This window comes from Hibiscus syriacus, unplaced genomic scaffold (assembly GCF_006381635.1).
Source record: "Hibiscus syriacus cultivar Baekdansim isolate YM2019G1 unplaced genomic scaffold, ASM638163v2 tig00112503_pilon, whole genome shotgun sequence".
In the NCBI taxonomy this organism is placed as follows: Eukaryota; Viridiplantae; Streptophyta; class Magnoliopsida; order Malvales; family Malvaceae; genus Hibiscus; species Hibiscus syriacus.
The window spans coordinates 1,725,712-1,737,518 of record NW_024063349.1 but is presented as its reverse complement, the minus strand read 5'-3'; the positions used below and the strand labels follow the sequence as shown (position 1 = coordinate 1,737,518).

Genomic DNA, 11,807 nt, shown 5'->3' with positions numbered 1-11,807 from the left:
ACAATATGCACAACATGTATGTAAATTTATTTTATATAAATATTAAGTCACATGCAAACCACAATAAGTCATGACACAAAAATACAAAGGACCAAAATATAAATTAACATAATTACCAACATTGAAATAAAAAAATCGCTAAACATGTATAGGATTATAATGGAAAAAAATTCAAAATGACAAACCAAATGTAAAAACAAAACAAAAAAAAAATTTGACAACAACCAGGGATCAAAATAAGATATGCTTAAAATATGAAGATGAAATTAAAAGTTCATGAAACATGTATTTTGGGGACTAAAATGAACTAAATTGGAAACATGCGTGATTACCTAGGAAATAAACCCAATCTCACAAAATGAAATACCATGTACCCCATTTAAACTATGTCGTTTCATCCCAAAAAAACTAAATATTAAAACTAATTAGTGACTAAAATAACATGAACAGAAATAAAGAGCCAAAATTAAACAGAAATTAAACTGATTAGTGACTAAAATGAAAGTAATGAAACTAAAGAGTTGAAAATAAAATAAATAAAACCTAGGGAATCAGGGGCTGGAATAAAAACACGCTAACATTATGAGGATTTAAATACAATTTAACACTAATATTTAGTGCCCATTTATAAAAGTGTGCTAAATGTTAAAGGGCTTCAACATGATTGTTTCACAAATATTCAGTGACCGGTTTATAAACACGCGGAAAAGTAAAATGGCTCAAGTGCAATTTTCCCATATTTTTCCTATATATACTATTTTTTAACACTTTGGACAAAAACCCTAGCCACTTTTATTTTGCTATCACTTTACCATTTCTTCTTATCTCCTTACACCCGACGACCTCCCTCTTTAAAACCACGAAAATCGACCGGCCATCGTACCTTGGTGGCCGGATTTACTCCGTCAGAACCCTTAGAACTCTTCTTTTCTCTACGTAGCCTAGTTCAAACCCAAAGAGACAAAAAATGAAACAAAGCCTTTGCGATTTCTTGACCAAAACCTCTCTCAAATCCGAGCGTCGTCGTGGATCTTGGTCACTCATCTCTCGGCCACTACCACCGGTGGCCGAGCAATCTTCAAATTGAACCCTAAAGCATAAAAGCTTCCCCAACCTAAAGGTAAAAGTTCTAATCTTTTTTTTTACTTTGTTATTTCGAAAAAATAAGAGAAATGTTGTATGCGAAAGGTAGGAGATACCTTTTGAAAAAAAAATCCCTTGTTGCTTCCAATTTTTCTGTGTTTTTTATTGATGTTTCGAAGGATTACATGCTTTTTTCAGTGATTACAAGATATCCCCCCTGTTGTTGATAAATTTTCCTCATCTTCTCTTTTTCGAATGCCCCCTCTTTATGCCTTCTTCTTTCTTGATGAATGATCTGGCATTGAGTATGTGGGATTTGTTTTTAATGGATTTTTGGTGGAGTAGGTTTGATTTGGTTTAGTGGATTTGTAATGGATGGATAATTTAGGTGTTATTTGGTATTATTTACAGATGAGTGGAGGTGGCAGCAGCACATGGGAGCTAGTGGAGGCATGGGCACGGGTTGTAGTGGAGCATGGTGTGGGGTATGGGATTAATTAATTAAAAGAAGTGGTGCTTGGGTTTTTGCTAGTGTTCTTCACGTGGGGGGGCAATGGACAAAAGATAGGGTATTTGAATAAAAAATTATATGTAAGAAGTATGGGGTTAGAATAAAAAATGGTGCTCACAGTTGCCTTTGCGGATGCTGACTAGGCAAGCAGCGTTGAGGATCATCGCTCCATGTCAGGTTATTGTATCTATTTTGGGGGAAATCTCGTTTCATGGAGTTCTAAGCGACAGAAGTCTGTCTCTCGTTCTACCACGGAGACGGAGTATAGGGGCATTGTTGATGCAGTGTCTGAGATAACTTGGCTACAAGCTCTTCTACGTGTTTTGAGTGTTTCCTCTGCTAACAAGTCGGTTGATAACTCCATAAAAAATTATATTTAGGGTTTTTTTACTTAAGTTATTAATTATCTAAAAGTTCATATAGGATCATGTAGATGCATTTAGAAGCATATAGTTGTATGTGGTGGATATATATATTTTGTCATGGCATTTTATTTTGAAAACGGTACTACGTTATGGGGAAGGTACTTTGTTTGATGATTTGCAAGATTTGAGAGCAAGGATGCGAGAGGAATATTGTCATGACAAATTGGGAATACTGACCAGAATACCAATGTCGTGGCAACTCGAACAACATTTCTGGAGCAGAAAAGATAAAAGAAGATATTTTTATAAGAAGTTAGATGTTTTTATCTTCACGTGCTCTTAGCTGTCAGCCACTTAGGAGGGGACCACTTCCACCTTTGTACCACCCCTCATGTGAAGGGAATGCACCTTGGGATATCATGGGAATTTTGACACAAATCCTTAGTTTTATTCCCCACTATAAATAGGAAATGAGGTCACCAAATCTAGAGACTTGATTTTAGACCTTTTGAGCTTAAATTCTTGAGAAAAGAGAGGAGAGGCGGCTGGAAGAAAAAGCTTCCATTTTTTTTCTTTCATTCACATTTGACGTGGTGTTCCTCCATTAGCAAGCTTGAGAGAGTGGCGAGCTAGGCGTCCGAGAGGAGCTAGTGAGCTAGGGCAGTTCGTGGTGGTCGAGGGGAGCTCTGACAGCGTGTGTCGAAGGCTTTCCCTCCATCCCTTTGTTTTTTATCACTTATCATATTTGGGTTGTATGGAACAGATGAATTTAATGTTTTGTTTCATGGAATATTCGAACCCCACCATGAACTAGCTTTATTTGGTGGGAGTTCATTATGGATGATTAAGTTTTTCTTTAATGGATGGTTATTTTTTATGTTTTTTTTATTTGTTTTGCTTATAGTGCTTAATGACTTAAGGTTGTAGGAGTTATGAGAGTAGTCATTCTTTAGGAGACTATTTAGTGTTCAAGAGAAACTAAGTAACTCATCTTTAGTGTTTGAGAGAAACTAAGGAGTATTAACATAAGCAATAGGTTTTATATAGTAACTAGACCTAGTCCACCCTTAGAATAAGTCTAGGATTTCAATCGACTAAAAGGAGTAATGCTCGGTCGAGAGGTTAGATGTCAGTGCTAACGCTGAGTGGTATTGTCGTGACATATATTATTGATTTGAACTGATGGGATCCCTGCACCTGCTAACGCCGAGAAGTATTGCCATGGCATTATCAACCTGTCGAGTCCCTTGACTAGAGATAACACAGGGCACCTTTAGTAAACTCTGTCAGGCAAGTAAGACATAGAAGTAAGATTATCTGAGAAGATTGACTTAAGTTTCCTAAGTGACCCCTATCATTCATTCCCATAGTAGCTTGTTGTGTGAGGATTATCAAGTCATTTTATTCAAATCCAGTGTTTACATTTGGTTTTTCCTTTACATTTTCATTTGATTTCACTACACACAATTTATTTTTGCCACGACATATCCATTTACTGCCACATCACACTATCATTCCATCCTCACCTATATACATTCCACATTACCTCAGCATTCTCATTAATATATACCATCACACTAACTATACTTAGATAAAGTGGTTCTTTGCTTTGGTTGAACTTATAAATTTCCTCCAATCCCTGTGGAGATGATACTCACTCATCACTTTATTACTTGTTCGATTGTGTATACTTGCACATGCTTCACATCCATATTTAGTACTCACATAACGCGGACACCGGTTGTCTGGAGCGACAACACAAATGCTGTAACTCTTAGTGCAAATCATGTCCTTCATGCTCGGTCCAAACATTTTGAGCTTGATCTTCATTTCATTCGTGATAAGGTTGCTGATGCAGTCTATGTGTTAACTATGTACCAGCTCTTCACCAAACAGTTGATGGGTTTACTAAACCATTGTCAAAAATGTATTTCTCTAGGTTCCGTGATCATATAAATGTTGTCGATAGTGAAAAACTGGGAAAGGGTATAGAGAATGTTAGCTTATAAAGAAAGTAAGTCAGCTGAAGGTTTACAACTGTAGGGTTGTTAGGCAATTTGTTACGTGTAACTGCATGCGGTTATAGGGTTGTGAGGTGTATAAATGCTCCTAAAAAAGAATATGGACCAAAATGACTATGGTATATATTGGTTTCAATTAAAACAACTTTCTCCAATCATATATATTTATTCATATATTTTCACGTGTGTAAGTAATATTTATAATGTTATTTAATAAATCAAATAACATATAAAATTATAAAATATATTTAAAAGGTATTTTTAAAATAAGATATTTTAGGGAATAAATATTGATGAATTGATGGGATGAAAAAAATACAAAAAAGTGAATCAAAGGAACAAATTGAATAAAATAAGAATAAATTCTAACAAGCATAAATTTAATGTTAATAATAGGAATTGAAGTTAGATAAGTATTTTATAGTCTTAGTGGGGTATGTGGTTTAATTTGGTTAAAATGGACTTAAAACGAAGGATTAATTGGAGAAAATAGAAAATCATGCAAAATTGAGGGTTTAAATTGAAAAAAATAGGAAAATAGTTTTCAAAAAAGTGGAATTGAAGCTACATAGATATTCTACAATGATTTAGGAGAAATTGAAGGAGAAATTGAAGAAATAAGAAAATCAATGACTAAATTGTAAAGCATTCAAATTCTATTTTTCGAATTAGTAAATTTGAACTCAACTCAAACTTAAAAATTGAAATTAAAATTCGAGTTGAATTAAATAACTCAACTCAAATAGCTCAAAATTAAAAAAAAATTAAGTCGAGTTTTACTTACTCTAACCTGTTGAGCACTGGGTTTGTTGTGCTAACCCTGACGGATATGAGTGCAAACACTTATCTTCATTCAACAGTTAAATGTTTCCCTCAGTTTCAGTTTGATTCATTCTAATCTCAATCCATATTTTTCCAGTATTAACATCAATAAGATGATGATTGTCGTCATCTTTTGAGATGAATTGTTTCTAACTAAAATTTTGATCAAATTTTATAAAATTAACGTGTGAGTTAATTGAAAATCTGTTGCATGGATTATTATATTAATGACAAGTTCCTCTTAATTTTTTAAAAAAATATATTAAAATTTTATAATAAAAAATCACTAACAGTAAAAAAATTAATTTTTTTAAAACTTGTCCTGATGAGTTTCAATAAATTAAATTAAAAAAAATAAAACCCTTGAAACTTGTAGTATTGAACGACATTTTTAATAAAATAATATTCTTCATAAATATCGTGCGGACCTAACGAATTTTATCTACATTGTAACCGGTCTAGATCCCTTAATAATCTCCAATGTCATGTATTTTCCTAAATGTTTTTAGCGGGAACATTATTTCCCTAAAAATGCCAAACTTTTTCGTCCTGTTACAAAAAAAAAATACAAAATATAAAATTTAAATTTAATTCATATTTCAGTAACCACTCATGAGCTAATGGATAAGGCGCTTGACATCTAATCAAGCGATTGTGGGTTAGAGTCCCACTTGGTGTGCTTAGAGAATATATATATATATATATATATATATATATATATATATATGTCAAATATATCCAAAGTTCTCAAAGGAGTTAATAAACCAATAGGTTCATGTTTCATATACGTATATATTGTTTTAAATTCATTGTTCACTACTGTAAATTTATTTGAAAATCATATACATTATCTCGTCCCTTTCATTTTATGTGTGCACTTTAAGTGCTACTAATACATACTTAGTTGTAACACGTACTTGTAAAATCATAGCTTTTTACATACCATTTCATAAATCATATAAGGTGCATTAAAACAATGATCAAACCATATCCATCTTGTTGAAAATTCACTTGGAACATATATATAACTCGTAAACATATGCACTAAAAATTAAATTAAGGTAAGGAGAAAGAATGACTTATTAGGGAGCTTAGAACAAGGGTTTAGCCGACTCCTAAATCCCTAAATAACACTATAAATTGTGTAAACATGCAACAAACTTATATACTCACCGAATCAACTTTCGTTCAATGCTAGAAGCTTAACTAGTTTTCTCTTTTTCTTTGACTTGCTTGCAGAAGCCATTAATGGATCCAATACTAAAAAACTACACGATAAATCACATAAAAACATCAACATTGACTAGAAATCAACTCAAACATTATTTGTTCTTGAAAAGAGTTCATCTTCGCTCTATTATTGTACATATTTTAATTTTTATTATATTATGATATATATTAGTTTCAATTAGGGGCGGAGCCAAGATTAGATATAGACAGGACCGAAATATTAAACTTTTTAAGAAAAATATAATGACTTATTATGTATTTAAACTCACAATTCATAAAACAATTTATAATTTTCTAATAATTAAATTTATAATGACGTAAATTGTTATTAGAATAAAAAATTGAGAACATTGGATTATCATATTCCCTTTTTTTTGTATAACTACCGATTTCCAATCTATTGGTCTACTAATTCGGATCGGGTACTGCAGAGGTGAGGGCGACCCTCCCAACTCAGTTTGCTCCATTTGCAATCGCGCAGATTCGAACTCCTGGCCTTGCTTAAGGGATATAGTGCCTCATCCCACTAAACCAACCAGTTGTTGGTATTGGATTATCATTCTTTAGTTCGCCCACCACTTGATTAAATATAATAAATTCTTATATTTCTTAATTTAAATACTTATTTTTCATTAACTAAAATACTATTAGATCAAAATTTATCGAATATAAAATAATTTTAAAGGGGTCGGGGTCCCTTTGGGACCTAAGGGAGCTCTGCCCTTGGTTTCATCTGAAATGAATTTCTCTAATCACATAAGATATATACACGTATATTTTTCCATATTGTTTTTCACATGTGTAACTAAGATTTACAATATTTTTATTAAATAACATCTAAAATTATAAAATATATGTAAATTTATTTTTAAATAAGATATTTTTTAGGATAAATTATTGACGAGAGTATAAAGATGTCAAATGAATTCCTGGGATGAAAAAATAAAAAAAAAGTCAACAAATGATTGAACTTAATAAAATAGGACTAAATTATAAAAAAGAAAGAATTTAATATTAATAATATAAATTGAAGTTACATAAGTATTGTATAGTGTTTTGGAGCATGTGGTCTAAATTTGGGAGTGTATGATTTAAATTTGATTAAAATTGACTTAAAATAAATGATGAATTGAATAAATAAGGAAATCAATGACTAAATTGTAAAATAGTCAAATTTGATTTTTTTGAATTAATAAATATGGACTTGGTTCAAACTCGAAAACTAAAATTAAAATTCAAATTGATTCGAATAACTCAAAATTAAAAAAAAATGAATAGATCAAGTTGGGCTACTCCTAACCATTATTGGGCTTGGTGGGGTAATCTCGACGAATATGAGTGTAAACACTTATCTTAGTACAACGTTAGATGTTGCCCTACGTTTAAGTTTGATCCATTCTAATCTCAGTCCCTATTTTTCTATATTGTCACCAATAAGATGATGATGCATGTGTCATCATCTTATCAGATGAATCATTTTTAGTTAAAATTATGATCAAATTGATAGAATATGCATGTAATAATGACTAAATTTATTATTATCCTAATTATAAAAAAAGACATGCCATCAATTTCGTTAATGATCTAATTGAAACCAAATCGAATGTTTAGTGATATAATTGACAAATCTTTTAGTTCACATAGTTCAGTGACCTGAAAGGTAGTTTACCCAAAACTATACGAGTCACATTTGCTTGAAATGATGATGATGGTGATACATTGGAGTTGTTGAAAGTGAATGGATCCATTTCCAATGCTTAAAAAAGGCATATGCTCTTTTAAAATGCTCACTTGAGTTGAGACTAACGTGAAACAAAGCATAAAACAGATTGAAGCGATCCTTCAATGGTATTAATTTATTCATCAAACATTTAGTTTTACATCATCTTCCTTGATATCCACCAGCATAAACCCAAAACTGTCCGCACTTTGCCGTTCTATTTTTAACCCGATTTCGAGTTTTTCTGTCTCTTTTTGTCTCACCCGTTATCTTTTTCACACTTATAAGCATCCCCTCTTCTTATTCTTCTTCCTTCTATGCGTTATTGGTCGCAGCTTTTCGCTCAAATCTGCCTTTGTCTATGTATTGTCTAATATCTGCCTTTGTTTTATGTTCCCTTAAATCTTTGTTTAGTGCTTAACCTGTTAGTTATCCGGAAGATGGGACGTAAGATGGTGATGGACTCGTGGTTTAGTGGTTCAGAGAGTAATGGTAAGGTGCTTGGAATCTTGGCATTTGAAGTCGCCGGTTTGATGTCGAAGGTGGTGAATTTGTGGCATTTTTTGGACGATGGAGAGATGTTGAAGTTGAGGAAACAGATCACGAACTCGATCGGAATTCGAAGACTCGTATCCGACAATGAAAATTACCTTATGGATCTTGCACTGAATGAGATAATCAACAATTTCGGAACCCTGGCAACATCCGTGGCCAGGCTTGGGAAGAAATGCACTGACCCCGTGTATCACTCTTTCGAAAACTTGATAAAAGACCCGATTTCGAACAATTCGTATTGGCTTGGGTGGGAATATCGGTTGAAGAAGATGGAGAGGAAAGTGAAGAAGATGGAGAGATTCGTGGCGGTTACGATGCAGTTGACTCGAGAGTTGGAAGTGCTGGCGGAACAGGAGCGAACTCTAAGAAGGATGCGGAGAAATGCCGGGTGGGATCGAGTGAAGTTGTTCGAGTTTGAAAAGAAAATAATGTTGCAGCGCCAGGAAGTAAAAAATCTACGGAAGATGTCTCCGTGGGTTCGAACAAATGACTATGTTGTTCGAATTCTGTTGAGATCACTTTTAACAATGCTCGAGAGGATAAAATATGTCTTCCGCAACAACCAAATGGTACTTATAGGTGGGAACAAAGATTTTGAATCTATTAGTAGTCTCTGTTTTTCGCCCAGCGATTCGTTTTCCGCTCGACCACGATGTTCAGCATATCCTTCGGATAATAATAAGTCCGAACAGATCAGTGGCAAGCAACTAATCTCTCGTTATCAGTTGATTGCGTTACATGGCAAGATGCCATATTCGAAAACGATACGGTCCAGTCGTGTCGGAGTTGGACCTTTTAAAAAATGCATGTCAGTCGGAAGTAATTCTCCTATTGTAGACAGCTGCACGCGGATTGGCACTGGACCTTTCAGGTTCATTGGTGCTTACACCGGAAAGATCGACAAGTTAAACAAATTAAAGATGGAGTCAGTGTTCGGCAATGATAAAATTTATTCTAAATTATCCGTTTTCGATACCAAGTGCTTGTTGGATGCTCCTATGTCGACACTCGGTGATGCTGCATTAGCTCTCCGCTATGCACACATTATTGTCTTGATTGAGAAACTGGCTTCAGCACCTCACATGATAGGCCTCGATGCGAGAGACGACCTGTACAATATGTTACCTTCGACTTTGAGAACTGCTCTGCTTGCTAAACTGAAGTCGAATGCAAAGACTTTGGCATCATTAATCTCTAGTGCTTCCGTTTCTGCAGAACGGAGTCTGGTACTAGTTTGGATATTGGGATGGTTGGCTCCTCTTGCTCACAACATGATTAGGTGGCACTCCGAACGCAGTTTTAAGGAACAGCATATGGTTTCCCGGTCTAATGTACTTTTAGTACAGACACTCCACTTTGCAAATCGAGCTAAAACCGAAGCCGCTATTACTGAGCTTCTTGTTGGTCTTAATTATGTCTGTAGGGTCAATAGAGCACACAATAATATAGCTTTTTGAGACTCTGCCGGCACTGGCTGTACGCAATTTTTTATATCAGTTTGCTTTAGCCTCATAAGAGAATTAGCATTACTCAAGCATTACATGATCAATATGATAAGTGTATTCATGACTAGCATATTAGTTTTGTCTAATGCCATGGTCATGGATACATGACTCGTTTCTTCGGTATTACTTCCAATGGTATGAGCTTTCTAACTGTAATCCCGACCCTTTTCGTTCATATCGATAGCTTCGGGGCACATGTTGTTCCCAAGCTCCAAGTCAAAGTAATGTAGCAAGCTAGCCAAGCAAGATGAACTACTTTGTGAGCTAATGAGATGCCTACACAAATTCTTCTCCCTGAACCAAAAGGGATCAACTCGAAATCTGTGTCCCCTTGGGTATCAAATACCCCAAATAGTTGGTCTCTCAACATGGAATTTCTAGGAATGAGTAAAGGAAGTGCAGGGTGTAATCTCAGCGTTTCTTTTATCTCAGCTTGCAAGTATGGCAGATTATCCATGTCACTATCCTCAACCCTCCTGTCCACCCTGATAACTAGGTCCAGCTCTTCTTTCGCCTTTGTCATTGACTCAGGATTACGGAGCAGCTCCGCCATTGCCCATTTGATGGTGCTGCTTGTTGTTTCGGAGCTGGCAAAGAACATTTCCTACACAACAAAAATGTCCTCCATTACACAGAATTATACGTACATATTCAATAATGCACAATAATCTTCTTGTTGCAGATGCAGTTTTACCATTATGATTATGATAACATTCTGATTTGATATTGTTCCTTCACCTGTATGCTCCAGCAATGCATCTAACAAGTCCTTGTTTGTTTTGTCCTTGGGGAGCTTTAGCTCATCAATCCTCTCTTCAACAAAGCTGCTCACAATTTTCATGGCTCGACCCATCTCCCGAACCATGTTCCTCTTGATCCCCTGGGGATCCAACCATTTCAACACTGGTAGGAAATCGGACAAGTTCGACTTCCCGGCACATACCATCACCTCTTTCATGGCGTCAAAGAACTCTTTCCCTTCCTTTGATTGAGAACTCAAAAGATCTCTTGACAACACTAGGTTGCCAACAAGGTTAAACGACATGAGGAAAAAGAAGTGAGCCAAATTCACCTTACCTTCTTCTCCCCGTCCATGTGCTGCCGCTGCATCTTCCTCGATGTATCGAATCATGTCGTCGGTGCACTTTCGTCGTAGACGAGTCGTCTCATTGGTTGGTCGGTTCACTAAGAGCTCCTTTGAGCAAATACGGTGAAGCATGCGCCACGACTCGCCATATCTCCCGAACGCAAGCGATCCTAGACAGTAATCATGAGTAGTCAAGTCAACGGGATATTTACGATCGCAGAAATCATGGTCATGGTTCTTGAACAATTTGGAGGCTGCCATGGAGGATTGTATGACCACAGTTTTTACTGACCCAAGCTTCAAACCAAGCACCGGTCCCTACTTTGCCCTGAGCTCGGCCAGTGTCTGGTGAGGCAAAGTTCCAAGGTGGAAAAAGTTGACTAATATTGGCCACCCTGGGGTCCTGGTGGTTGCAGAGTTTTATAGGCGTGGCGATACAATCATAAGAGTTTGGTCACTGATTTAGTCACAATAAAAAAAAATAGTCAAAAACATTAAAATAAATATATGTTTTTTATCCAAAAAGAATAAATATGTATGATATTTGTTGAAGATACATATTTACACCAACATGAGTCACGCCTGATAACGACGACGACACACGTGTATTAACATTGTCTTCAATCATTTAATGAGTGCATATCTAAATAGTGTGATATTTGAGAAACACATAATCAAGCATACTGATTTTGAGTTGTTAAAGAAGAATCCTGAACTTGATTAGACTTATGTCGATATAATAGTCAATGACAATTTTTTATAATGGTATCCAGAGTATTTCATAAAAAAAAAACAGTTGACAGTTTAGGACCTAAATTTGATCAAGTTTAAGACATGTACTTGACAACTAAAAATCAACATGTTTAACAATGATTTTTCAAATCTCACATGGACTATACGTGAATCTT

The 11,807-nt window shown here is 35.0% G+C and overlaps 1 protein-coding gene and 1 pseudogene across 1 annotated transcript; one reads left to right on the top strand and one right to left on the bottom strand.

Annotated features, from left to right (window-relative positions):
- The first annotated feature begins 8,192 nt into the window (after positions 1 to 8,192).
- On the top strand, positions 8,193 to 9,764 carry LOC120180974 (protein PSK SIMULATOR 1-like). Its single transcript, XM_039186237.1, has one exon. It carries the CDS (start codon positions 8,193 to 8,195, stop codon positions 9,762 to 9,764), a length of 1,572 nt encoding a protein of 523 aa, XP_039042168.1.
- Positions 9,765 to 9,906: 142 nt separating this feature from the next.
- LOC120180972 lies at positions 9,907 to 11,527 on the bottom strand (annotated as a pseudogene).
- Between the last annotated feature and the right edge of the window lie 280 nt (positions 11,528 to 11,807).

Coding starts and splice junctions, on each gene's coding strand:
- LOC120180974 (XM_039186237.1), top strand. CDS start 8,193: ATGGGACGTAAGATGGTGATGGACTCGTGGTTTAGTGGTTCAGAGAGT.